Source organism: Hevea brasiliensis, chromosome 2, assembly GCF_030052815.1.
Source record: "Hevea brasiliensis isolate MT/VB/25A 57/8 chromosome 2, ASM3005281v1, whole genome shotgun sequence".
NCBI classification, from domain to species: Eukaryota; Viridiplantae; Streptophyta; class Magnoliopsida; order Malpighiales; family Euphorbiaceae; genus Hevea; species Hevea brasiliensis.
In genome coordinates, this window is record NC_079494.1 from 107,502,197 (window position 1) to 107,516,574 (window position 14,378).

Below are 14,378 nucleotides of genomic sequence, written 5' to 3' on the forward strand. Positions count from 1 at the left end.
CATCTCTTCTTTATAGTTTGATTTGTATTGAGTGAAAGTGAGTGTTAAAACATTAAATTGCATTTAAGAGAGGTTATACAAGCACCTATTGAAGCTTGAGAGTGTGAGTGCTCGAGATAGCACTTGTCTAAGGGTTCAAGCTACCTAGGTAAAAGCTTGGTGTTGAAAAAGTTGTAAAAGGCTTTTGCTCTTTTGTCTTTAAAAAAGCAAATAGTGGAGAGAAGACTCAAAGAGGGTTCGTTAAGAGAGTGGATGTAAGCTAGTTAAGCCGAACCACTATAAAAATCATTGTGTTTGATTTCTCTAACTTTAATCTCTTTACTTTTGTGTAATTTAATTTCTATGCATATTATGTTAAAAATTACTATAAATATTGATTGAAGCTTGAATTGCAATTTAGAGACACATTCTTGAAACACATATCACTTTCACTATATACATAGGAGCATCTAGTTGAATAAAACCACAATTTTTTATTAGGCTACAAGCAAGGGCCGAAAAATTAGTAAAATCCAATTCATTCCTCTCTTGGACTATTTTGGGATAGCACATTCTTTTTTAATAATTAATTAATAAATATAAAAATTTACGAAATAATCAAATTATTTTATAAATTTTTAATTTACGATAAATAATATTAACATATTAAAATCTTAGTCTTATTATAATTTTTATTTCAAAAAAATACTTATACAGATAAAAATAATAATTTATAAACAATTTTATTAATAATATATAATTTAAAAGCTTAATATTAAAAAATATTTTTTTTCAAATTTTTATAATTATAGCTAATTTTTTTAACAATTTTAGCACGGTTTTAAAATTTTTTTAATCTATAGTCAAATTTGAGATAAATCAATTAATGTAATATAATCTGAATTCTTGGTTTCTCTTTTAGTTATAATTTTGACTATCAATTTATTTCAATTTTCACTGCTCACTAAAAATAATTTATATCAAATCAGCGTATAAAACTAAAGATAAAAGTAAAAAAGATATTATAATTGTTATCAAAAGCTAATTATTATTCTAATATTTTTTTATTATTTTATTAGTAAATTATTGAAGTAACAATATTTGATCTTACAATCATATATGAAAAATTAACAAAAAAATTATATAAAAATAAATTAAATTACGAATAACGAGTATAAATAATGTGTGTAATACGTTTAAAAAATTAATATATATATATATATATATATATATATATATTATATAAAAAAATAGGAATTCATACAATCAATTCAATAATTCAAACAAATTATATATAAAAAAATTACCTAACAACTTCATTGCTAAATGGAGCTTTTAGTATAGTAACTAATTTGCCAACATATTTAAAAAATATTTAGTCTTATGAAAAAAAATAAGATTCTGTTATTTTAAATAAAAACACTTTGGAATATATATCAATATAAAATAATTAATGCATGTCTAAATTAATTAATTGATTAATTACTAAAATTATATATATATTTATAATTATAAATAATTAAAATAATTAATATATAGAAAAATAAATTAATTAAACATATAAGATAAATTAAAATTAATCAAACTAATTAAACACATACACACATATATGAAGAGCTGGAAGATATTTCCCAAGGGTTGATATGTAGCATTGTTCTTCACGATATTACTACATAGGTTTTCTATTATATTACCACATAAATTTTCTATTTAATTATCTTTTCTTTTTTTTTAAAGTATATTATTATTATCATTACTATATTTTTATGATGTAAATGATTTTTTTTAAAACTCAAAATTTTTGTGATTAAATTTATTATTTATAAACTATCATATTACTTTTTAATGAAAAATAATATATATATATATATATATTCGCAATTTATTTATAAAATATAATTTATTTAATTTTATTATTTTTATTAATTAATTATTTTAAATTATAATTAAGTTAGTACTTTTTTAATTACGTATATATAAGTTATAAATTATTTAATAGTTACTCTCTTAATACTATAATAAGTAATTATCATTATAAGGTAAGTTATAGTATATTAACATATATTTATTATATATACTTGTAATTTTACATATATATATTTTCATTTTATTTATGCTTTTTATATTATTAATATTATTTTTAAAAATAATATTAATATTAGTGAATAAAGATAATATTTATATTTCGTTAATATATTAAGAGGGTTTAATAAAATTTTGATATTTAAAATAATAAAAATAATCAAATGATTGAACTAATTTTAAAAGATTTTATTTCTTAATCAATATTTTTTTTATATTACTATATTTTTATTATAAAATCTTCCTTAAAAAGTTTAAGAGATAAAAAAAATTAATAAAATATATGAAACAATATTTAATGAATAAAAAATAAAATTTAAAATAATTAATAAAAAAATTTAAGATATTATTTAATTTTTATGTATTAAAATTAAATATATATATATATATATAAATTAATATTATTTATATATTAAAATTATTATTAATCACGTGCAAGACAATTCCCTAATTAAATTCTAAACCAAACCCCCAAACCCAAATTCAAAACCAATGTAAAGGTTTCAATCACGGGCACTTTGCACAAGAAAGCAATCAGTGATATGAGTAACAGTATTCATCTCTTTTATGTAGATGGGAGGAAACAGGGCACGGGATTGTTCACCTCTTTTATGTCGATGGGAGGAAACAGAGCATGGGATGGTTCTAATAAAAAAAAGAAAAAAAGAAGAAAACAAAGCACGGGATGGGAAATGGAGGCAGAGCATCAGATATACTCACCTGAGTTGTCACCGCCGTGTCTTTAGGTATGAGGTCTTTTTCTTCTTCTTCTTCTTTCTTGCAGTGCAATTTGGTTTTAACCTAACCCAGATTGCATGATCCTTTTTAAGTTTAGATTTTAGTTTTTTGTTTTTTAAAAGAAACACACGTTCGGTAAAGGAAATGCGTTTCCAATTTGAAGGAATTGCGAAAACAGCCCAAAGAAGTTTTCTCGCTATGTCCTCATGTTTCCGACAGGGAAACATTTCTGGAACGGGGAAACGCTGCCCCTCCCATTTTCGTGCATCATAGATGTCAGCAAGAACCTTGCAGTTACTACTGCCGCCACCATCTCCACAGGCTGTTACTGGGAAACAGTACATAAGGAATAACAAAGAGGTTCAAGTACAGCTACGACCCAAGAAAACCCTAGTAAAAAAGGCAAGAAGAGAAGTACTAGAACCAAACACCAAGAGCCCAACCATGGGTGTGCAAGCTGGTGTAGCAAGCTCTCAAGACTCTAAAATCACCACTTATCCTTGATCAATCTCTACAGACACTAGCATCGAGGAAACTTTCCCATTTGCTTCTGACATTGTTCTCAGTACCAACACCAGTAACACCAATAAAGAAAGACAAACACAACGCAGGTTGCATTGAAACCCCATCCAATAAGAACCAAATTTGCATGCAAAGAGCCTGGAAGCAACAACCACAAAGCTACAAACAGCCATGACAAACCCTCTTCAATTCTCCATTAGTTGCTTTTTAATCAAAAAAACTATCTACAATCCCAGCTGGGGGCAGAGAGGGACCCACATCTCAGGCAGGAGGAAGGGCGTCCTCCCCTGCCTAGAGGGGCAAGGGAAAATTGCCTACCATGACAGAGAAAGAGTGAGAAAGAGTCAGGTACCCTAGAGTAAGAAAAATCGAAAACAAAAAAAAATTTACTTGACATTTTAATGTTTTAGGTTTAATTACAGAAGAGTTGAGAAATAAAATTTCTCCTCTTTTCTTTTCCTTTATCTATGCTATTTGATGTCCAAATAACAGAATTTAGAGAAATCAATTTTTTTGTTCTTTTCTCTTCTTTCTATTTCCTTTGATCCAAAACAAAAGGAAGATAGGGAGGCATAGCCACAGAGAAAAAGGCAAAGAGGGGGCAGCAGGGTAATACTAGCATGTAAGGGTTTAAACTATAGAGCGACCAAAATGGCATAGTTTTATATTTCTGTCGGTTCTGTTAGCTTTATTTTTTTATTGAATTAACTAAATTAACCAGAAAAAACCAAAAATTTTCAGAATTACTAACCAGACCGAAACCAAGAGCCGAAAAGACCGAACTTGAAAAACCAAATTGATTTAATTCATTTTGGTGCTCACTCCTAGTTATATGGGCTGCATTCCCACAACTTAGCAAATTATTCATTCACAGTTGGGTATAAGCCTACAAGAACAAATCAAGAAATTCCAACAAAAATGCATGCTATCATTCACCATACAGAACAAGTAAAACAAGCCGCAAAAAGGCGTGCAGTGTGGAGGACTGAAGACTATAGACTGTACAGCATGAATCGGTGAGGATGCAAATGCTAAATAAGACTATTTTCTGCAGAGACTTGCTCTGGCACCTCATAAAAGACAATGCTGCCTCTAAATTAGGGAATTTGGATAGTATTTTACAGCAGTCTCAAATAATCAATAAGGCAGCAGTAAGTAAGAAATTTCACATTCATGACCTTCTGTGGCGGACTTGATGCCATCTTCAGGTTTTAATGACCAAGGATGCTTGTTCTCAGGTAAGTTTGCTGTTGAAAAATGCTCCCACTTTGACTAAGCAGACAATCTGACAATATACAAGAGTGATCACAAAGATTAGTATGGAAAACCAGGAAACTGCAATTATTTAATCATAAAAAGCAAATGGCAATGACTCAGAAAATTAATGTTACAGTAAAAAAATTATAATTAATATTTTAAAAAATAATAATTAATATTTGATTCAGCTATAATGTCCAACTACTTGGATACACGAAATGTTGGACTTCAGTGAGAAGTTGTAATATTTGATTTCTTACTTTGTATGCCAAAACAATAAAAATTCAACTAGAAAAGAAATAGGAAAATGCAAAAGAACAAAGCTTTTCATGCCATTATAAAATTTTTTTGGAATCATTTGCAGGCTGCAGCCTTTGAGACATTCACTGGGCCTAATGCTGATTATAAAAGTGGGTTAAGATACCAGAAGGCAGAAGCATTCAACAAAATTTAGTCAATCAATGTCAAAATATGATGGTACAGCATAGTTATTAAACTCGATCGAACCAGCTGATTAAATTAGTGAACCAGCCTTCAAATCGGTCTGAGTTCATAATTAAACAATCCAGCGTGACCCAGCAATTGAATCCCAGCAATTGAATCGGTAAATCAGTGTGATCTAGTTGACCTAACTAGTTCAATTATTCAATAAAATCTTCTTTTCTTTCTTAAGGGATAAAGAATTAAATTCAAAATTTCATAAAAAAAATTTTTAAAATAAAAATTAATAGAATTAATTTGATAGTTATTTTTTTATTTTAATATATTTATTTTTTTAACGTATACTTAATATTTCATTAATATTAAAAAAAATTACACATTATATTATTTAATATTTTTATATAAATTTAAAAATACTATTAAAATTTATTAAATATAACTTAATAAATATTAAAAATTTTATTTTAAATAATAAAAATTTTAATTAATTAATTAAAATTTTTATTTATATATTTTAAATATTATATTTAATTAATTTTTAATAAATCATTAGTTAAACCATTAACCCTACTAACCCATTCATCAAGCCCCGTCGCCGGGTCAACCTCCAAATCGGGTTTAATAACACTGTTGTAGGGCAGAATATAGAATGTTTTTTTTTTTTTTTTTTTTATAATGGACACCGGAACTTAAATTCAAGACTTAAAGCTTAAAACTCATTAATCCGTAGAAAGTAAATTTTTAATGTACAAGGTATAGAAAAAATAAAACTTAGATATCTAATTACCTGCTGCATAAGTTCACAGGTGCTGGACAAGAAACTGATGAAATTTCACTTAACCCATTGGATTTTTGATCTTGTCCATCATCTTGGATTGTGTTATTTGACATTTGACTTGAATAGAACCCCAAATTCCTCCTTGCCACACTGCGGGCATCAGCCAATGGGTTCGCGTTGAATCCACTACTGTTTTGATGCTGAAATCTTTGGCTATTCAAATTGTATGTTTCAGTGCTGGCATCTTTATTGAGAATGTTTCGTGCAGCATGCGGTGATTGCATGCTTCCAAGTGAAGAGAACCTTGAAGTAGAATAACGACCTTCTGTTCTCCTCCAGAACTTAGAACTCAAAAATTCTGCACCAGGCAGATTGCAACAAGTGTTATCCGCAGAGTCAGCATTAGGAATTCTTCCGCTTGATAATGCCAAGTCATAAGAAATTTCATCCAATGCCATCTCCAGGCCATGAACACGTGTCTCCAGAGAATTTATCCCATGCTGGGAGCTGCCAATGAATCTCTATATTCGAGTGGAAGTGAGAGAAAAATGCAGTCAGTAAAGGGCTCTCTAACGTTTGAGCATCAATATTTCACTATTGTGATACATTGTGAACAAGGCATTAGTGAATGATAGGGAATGAAATTTAGTAGGATGGTGAAGGAAGGATTCACTTAAATTAGATTAACACTGGAATAATGGCCAATGACGGGTTTACTCTCTATGCATAAATTATTGAATATATGTGTAATGAGATTAGCAGATAATGTACCTGGAGAAGGTCTAAAAGATTGGATTGCTGGTTTTCAATCTGCACAAGTTGATCACGGATTAAAGAAAGATCCTCAATATCTTTGTTCTCAAAGAATTCTTCATTTGGATTGTTGACCTCAACATCCTTGTTATAAAAGTTATCATCATCATTGAATGGAACCACCCTTGACCCAGATTTCAGACCACCAAATTTGTGCTGTTTATCTTCTCTGACACTACTGCAGAGGACAAGTTTTGTGTCTGGCGTACATTTCTCCTTGTTTGGATCCCCTCCTGATTCAAAAACTCCTGAATTGCACCTCTTGATATCATCCCCACAGCCCGTGCCTTGTGGTAGAGCAATTTCAATTTTCCAGGTGGAGCTTTTCCTGTGGTCCATTTTACGACACATAGCTGTCTTTGAATTGTCATTGTTAGTCTTTACAGAGTATTGTTTTCTGGCAGTGGTCACAGACGAAGCATCCGATGGAGGGGACCTGTTTGCGGGCACTGTTTTCTTTGGTTGAGGAGATTTGACACCAACTTCATGAGAATTATCGGAGGCAGAAGGGGAGCTTTCACCAATAGCTTTATCTGGTCCATTGCAAAAAAGCCAGAAAAGCATAAATCTTTGATAGCTTATTTCATTACACCAAAATGGCAACGCTAAACTCTTTCAATCATAAGGAGAAAACAGGACCAAAAAGAACAATCGTACTTGAAAGATATAATTTTTTTTAATTAATTCTGATCCACTATTAGAATAAAAATGGTTACCTGTTGAAGAAGATTTAGATTGAGATGATACTGAAACTTGATCAGAAACGCCAGGAACTTCCTTCCACGACTCCAAGGTACGATTCATAGTCTCCCGAACAGCCTTCACCTGTTACACCAATATCATATCAGGCCAAATATCCTAACTAAAATGTTAGAAGCAAAGGAAAGCATTTTCTTACCATTCCCACATTTTCTCAGCTACCAAAAGAGAAATCAAGAAAATCCAAAAAAAAAAGAAGAAAAGGTAGGATAATAAAAAGGACTGCACCTTATCAAATCTTCTGCTCTCCAGAGAACTCAAGCACGCAACTTTATGCTCTTTTGACAACTCCTTCTCCGCAAGGGCCACCTTCCCCAAGGCCTCCGCCGCCGCCTTTCTGGTTGCCCAATCCTCACTGCTCAGAAACTGCAGCAAACACGGTACTAACCAATCCAACACGCCCTTACTCGACGCGCCACCAACGCCTACAATATTTCCCATCACGCTCAACAACGCCGCTTTCGCTTTAAATCCCTCGCCCTTCACCAACTTCCCTAGCCTCGGCAACACCTTCCTCAACTGCTCCGCCTCCGGCTCTGGCGCCGCCTCAATCGCGGCGGCCAAACACATGGCCGCACCGATCTGAGCATTAAAATCCTGCTCAAGCGTCAACAACTCAATAAGCGGCTTCGACAGGGTAGAAAACGGTGGCTTGGTGATCTGCGACGACATAGCACTGGTGGCCTCGACGCAGGCGGATCGGACAGCGGAGTCAGCGTCACGAAGGCGGCGAGTAACGGTGGAGATCATTTTGGAGAGGTGGGGAGAAAGCGAGTTGCCGTGGAAGTTGGAGAGAAGAGTCAAGAGGTTGACGCATTCCTTGCGAACGAGAGACTTGGAAGAGGAATCGGTGTTGTGAATGCAGTTAAGGAAAGGGGAGAAGGAGTCGTGGCTGAGGGTCTTAGCGATGGTCTCCAGCTCGGTGGTGGCGAGAGAGAGAGTGTCGCGGTCGGAGAGCTTATTGAGAGAGGTGATGACCCGGTTCTTGAGATCGTTGACGGTTGAAGGGGGACTAGGTGGAGATCTTTTCTGAGGAGACATTGTGATGAACTCAAATTTGTGGGTTTGTTTTCGTCTCAGTGGTTGTGCATTGGCGGTGGCTATAGCGGCAGTGCCGGTGGCGGGGGAGATGATAGTCGTTTGTTAGTTGCATTTAGTGAGGTGCTTCAATGGATATTTAAATTTTGAGGAAGGGGCCAAGGGGATTTGGAAGTCAGCGGAATTTTTTCCCTCCTAAAAAAAAAATTTTGTGCATTTTTCTTTTTCACCAAAAATACAATCTGAAAAAAACTTATTAAAAAAAATTATCAAATTCTAATTTGGCACTCAATAATTAATTTCTTGAATTTCTGATTACTTTATAAATTGATTTGGAAATTCTGCTGCGAATTAGGCTCTTATGAATTATGATTTTCAAGATCCACATTTTTTTACTGGGAATTATGTTAATTTTACATTGAATTTGATCATAAAACATTAAAGCATTGAAAACGATTTTAATATAAATTTTGATTTAATACTATTTTGTTATCAAATTAATAATTCAAGTTTCTTATCCCTTAAATATTGACAAATGAGGTTATCCCCTGATTTTGAGAAATTCATAATATTAATTTGGCCGGTAGAGCATGTCATAGAATAGGATCATCTGAATCTACAGAAGGATAGAATGAATCCAGTCAATAATTTGGGGGTGAAGAGCTCATGCGCCCACATGGGAACTCCTCAGGGGCTGCCGGCTCTCTTACAAAACCAAACAAAATAACATGCATGAGGAGTAAGGACTGTGGTTTGGTTTTTTGCTCGGTGAAGCAAATTAACTTTGAATTCTCTTGACTTTAGTTAGAGAACAAATGATAATGATTTCCTGCTTTTAATTTAATCTCCAACAACAATTTCGGAAGTTTTTTCAAGAAAAACGTTTTATAATTTTTTTTTTTTTTAAAAAGAAGAATAATTACAAGACAAATGAATTGAATTTTTAAAGAATAGAATAGAGTGTGGAATTGGATGATAATCATCAGCTCTTGCTTTTGTTGCAAGCTAACCCATTGAAGGACCGAGTTTTTGCCCTCAAATCTTAATCGCTCAGGTTATTAAACTTAAATTCTAATTTATGAATGACCCACATGTCCACATAAGAGTATATGGTGGTGGATTCTTTGTCACATAATAAATTCATGCATCTATGCAAAAGCTAGTCATAGATGCCACCACTTGAAAACAAGACTCATGTTTTGATTTGATGCCACATCCCACATGATACCACCAAATTGAGCTACTGATGCCCAGAAAAACATCCCCACCTAAGCAATTCATTTCCTATCATCACACGCTATGCATAACTTCTATGGGACTAATTGCTACAAGTCCATGAAAAAATAATTGGTAAAATAATGAAGAAGAAAAGATAAACATGTAAAAGCTAGAAAATTGAAAATAGATTATTATTATTATTATTATTATTATTATTATGTTAATGAAGAAAGAGGAGGTAAATGCGGCGCATGTGACAAAGATATGGGAGGCAACATTGTCAAAGCGATCTAAACACAGTGGATCACGTGACACCGAGGATGGAAATTCAATGAACTGAAAGAAACAAAGAGTTTTTAGCAAAAGCAAGACATGATGGGATTTGGGGTTTTGGGGGTGAGTGAGTGAGGAGAAGATGCCCTTACCATATATTTATTTTGCTTGCAGCAGTAAAATGATCACCCTGCTTTTCCAAATCTTTTTTCATCATGAGGATCCAACTGCCTCATTAATCATTCGATCAGAACCACCAAATCCCATCCATCGATCTTATTACTAGCATGTTTGACTTGGATAAACTATACTTGGTAGCCAATGTGATGCATGTGATGATGATCATGGGAGAGGAGGAGGACCCACCAATGGTGAAGTAGTCAACTCAGCACACTATCCATAATTACACTGAGGCAAAAATTTTGGTCTAGGGACTAGGAGTGGCACGATTAGGGCATCTGAGGCTTTAAACTGAAGCACTGTAAAAAAAAGCCTAAAGCGGGTGTAAAAGAAGAAAAGAAAAGATGCCCCGTGAATCAGGTTAATGAACTGCAATTATTGAGAAGCATCAACATGGAAGCAATGAAGAAGTAACTACTAAATACTTGGTATAATGTTAACTTTCCCTAATTTGAAGGGCAGATAGCGACACAAAATGTACTATAATCCATGTGACCCTCTTCCCCTTTTAATCAATGCCAAAAGGGTTCAGCAATTTTTGGCCTTGTGCTGTTGTTATCAGATTTTGGTATCACTAGTTAAGGAGAAATTTTAGAATATAATTTACATTACCAAGGATTTCAGTAATATGGTATAAATGAATTTTATAAAATTTATTTATAAATTAAAAATTTTATTATTTAATTTAAATAAAAAATTATTTAAAATTATTAATAATTAATTTTATAAAATTTATTATAATTATATTTAAATTTTATTAAAATTGATAGAATTTATAGATAAATTTAAAATTTAAAATTATATATATATATAGTAAGTGAGAAAATTATCCTCTTGTTATATATTATTTTATTTTATATATTTCAAAGACAAAATTGATTTCATTTGAAATGAATTTCATATTTTATAAAATATATCAAACAAAAAATTAGATTATAATCATGGTAAAAATTTATTATCTATAAGACTTTGTTTGGTTTAATTTTATTATAAAATCTATTTCATTTACGGATGAATTCTATAATAAAATTCATTTGCAAATGAATTTTTTTATTTAATATATTTTATATTAAATGTTGAATTTATTTAAAATAAAATGAATATTGTGTTTGAAATAAATAAAATAATTTATAATTAAGAGGATAATTTTATTAATTGAAATATATATGATTTTAAAGTTTCAATTCATTTGAAAATTCTATCAATTTTGATAATTGATAGAATTTGATTTAGTTATAATAAATTCTATGAAATTGATTATTAAAAATTTTAAATAAATTTTCTTTTAAACCAAACATTAAAATTTTAGATTTATCAATAAATTTCACAAAATTTTGTATAATTCATTTATTTTAAACACTACATAAGAGCTGATTTTGATTTGAGAGTGCTTTTGGTTGACAGCCTAACTTGTAAAAGTGCTAATTAATTTCTAATTATGATATAAAACAAAACCATAACCAACTAATTAGGAAGGGAATGGAATTGTTATTGTATAAATTAAGTTTCTAACCAACGCATGATCAAATGTTGTATGCCAACTTTCGTGATATATGCAGACTGATACTGACTTTTCATTAGCCACAATGCTATATATCTGTGATGTTTTGTCGATATTGGAAGGAATTGTTTGATTGGATTATTTAATTTGTAGCATTCGGTTGATTGGAAAAATCACCTAAGCATCGTAGATGGTCAATTTCTATTAATTACAACTCATAACTACCGTTATGTTTATGGTAATTAAATTAATGATCTCTTTCAAGTTCAGCTATAATATTTCCTTAATTATCTTTTTTTTTTTTCTTGTTGTTGTTATCTTTTTTAATAAATGGTTGCCTTAATTATCTTTGTTGTTGATCACTTCTTCTTCTCTTTTAAAATAAAATTCGGCTTATTGAAAAATAAGGGTGCATTAAAATGTGATATTAATTATAAAATGTGAACTTGGGAAATGATCATTTCAACTGAAATTCCAGTTTGTATATATATATAAATAAGCATGAGTATGACTGAAGAACTGGTAAGCAGATGTTAACACTGAAATCTAAAAAGGTTTTTATATATGTATATATATCAAAAAATAATTGGTGAATTATAAAGAAAAATGTATCATTCTTCTTTTCTCACAATAATTAATGAAGAGATTCGAATCGTAAATCTTTACTCTCTATACTTTAAAAAGGTGATGATATATATCAATCAAACTACTTCCTTATTAACATACATCTCAACCAAATGTAGATAAGCATTTCCCTACATCGGACCATGTTTATGCTGTTTGACTTGGGGGCAGACCTCATTTCATAAGCTTGTCTCTTGGATTTGCTAGGCAATCACATGGGGAGGCCAAATTTTGTGACAAAAACTATCGAATTTCTTGAATTTTCTCCATCACTTCCCATGTGTGTTTTCCTTCTCCGACGACACTACCACATGAAAGCTTCAGTGTTGGGAGCAACAAAGCCAATGGTGCTGGGCAATTATTTATTTTAGCTACAGGGAAATTAAACTATGTTTGGCACCCCCACAAAAACATTCCCTCACTTGGCCAACTGCCAGTCGCCACGTGACAAAGGGGCCTTTATTTTGGCCACATATCTAGTTTGTTCGTTTGTCTTTGTTAGCTATGAAATACATTTCCCTTTGATCCATATCTTCTGATGTGGGGTTCTAGACTTTGTCCTACGAGGTGTATCTTTCAATATATGGCCTTGGATTTTACATTTGATCTTGCTAGACAAGAGCACAATATCATATGAAGCCCTTCATTATTTGGTGAAATGGAGTGGTGACTTGACTTCAAATAGACAAATATTATTATTAGCTATGAATAAAACCCGTTCAAAAAGATAAAAAGCCCATTTACAGTACCACTGATTTGGTGGTGAATCTTTGATGTTGGAGGTGTTTGATCCGATTTGATTTTTTATTTTAATAATATTAATTAAATATCATCTCTGTTTGATGGAATGAGTGAGACTTCTTAATATTCACTGTGGCTAAATTGTGGATTCTCTATGGGATGAATTAAATTAACGGAACCGATTAAGAACGAACTCTAAATGATCATTTCAATCAGAAAGTTTTCTTTTTTCACCTAAAAAAAATCCATTTACAGTTTAAAAAAAAGTTGAAAGATTCTCATTATTTAGATGTCTAGACTGTATGGTGAACCTGTCTTCGAGTTATAGGGTTCCGCAATTATGGTAGGTCCATCATTACTAGCTGCGGCTTTGTCTCGACTTTGCCCTACAATTACAAAAAAAAGTGTTAGTTAGCTCTGCCTCTTAGCACTACTCTTATCACCAACCCTCATAATTTCACATGGAACTGCAACACAATCATTGAGCCATTTTAAGCCTCATCTCTAGATGATGGGAGGAGTTTTTTTCTTTAAACTAACACAAAAAAATCCAATGTTTTCTTCTGTTTCAGCTTTTAATCTTCTAATTCTTGAATATATAATTAAAAGATCCAGTAAAGCTATCAAGTGCAGGATCTGCTGGCATGATATTGGCAGGACATCACTTCATTATTTATCATTTGATGCTTTCAGAATTATTATTAATTAATTAATCCTTACATATATATTAAGTGTAATTTATCAGAAAGATTGTGATGAAAGAAAGGGTGAGGCGATAATTGGAGCAGCTTAAGCTTCTGATCTTAATAGTTGGTAATTAGGTAGGCAGGCAGGCAGGCAGGCAGGCAATCTTACCAACTAATGAAGATTTATGATGATTGAGACCTCTTATTTCTCTCATCTCCTTGGATGGAGACACTTCGTGCGAGTTCTATGCAAAATACACAGTATGCAATAGCAATGGATAACTGATACACCTCAGGAAAGTGGTGTATATATAAGAAATAAAAACACAACTTGCTATAGAAAACAACTTGCTATTGAAGAGGCAGGAGACTTGCCTCTTCTAAATTTTCTCTGTTATTAATAATTAAAAAATGTATACATATGAATTAGGATACCCTAGTATCTATATTTATCCATATTTAGAGGCAAATGTGCAGTTAGTTATTACCACAAGTTGGAAGAAAATTTCATTTAATTTGGTGGAAATTCTTGGTCGCCGCCAGCTGTCACGCGGAAAATTAGATGCGATTATAGCTATGTTTGCTGCACGCAAAATTTGCATATAGAATGTTATTTTTTATGAAAATTATTTTATAAGAAAATATTTTTCAATCAAGTAATTATTTTATAAGAAAATATTTTTCAATCAAGTAATTTTTATTATTTGTGGTTGGATTACGTGGCCTAAGGCAAACCCAGGTAATACTT

At 31.5% G+C, this 14,378-nt stretch overlaps 1 protein-coding gene across 1 annotated transcript; it reads right to left on the reverse strand.

Moving 5' to 3' along the window:
• Positions 1-4,270: 4,270 nt before the first annotated feature.
• LOC110645194 (TORTIFOLIA1-like protein 4) lies at positions 4,271-8,707 on the reverse strand. Its single transcript, XM_021798258.2, has 5 exons — positions 7,598-8,707; positions 7,327-7,435; positions 6,569-7,143; positions 5,807-6,318; positions 4,271-4,606 (listed from the first exon to the last, which is right to left on the reverse strand). The coding sequence occupies exons 1-5, from the start codon at positions 8,408-8,410 to the stop codon at positions 4,594-4,596; spliced, it is 2,022 nt and encodes a 673-aa protein (XP_021653950.2). The 5' UTR covers positions 8,411-8,707; the 3' UTR covers positions 4,271-4,593.
• Positions 8,708-14,378: the final 5,671 nt, after the last annotated feature.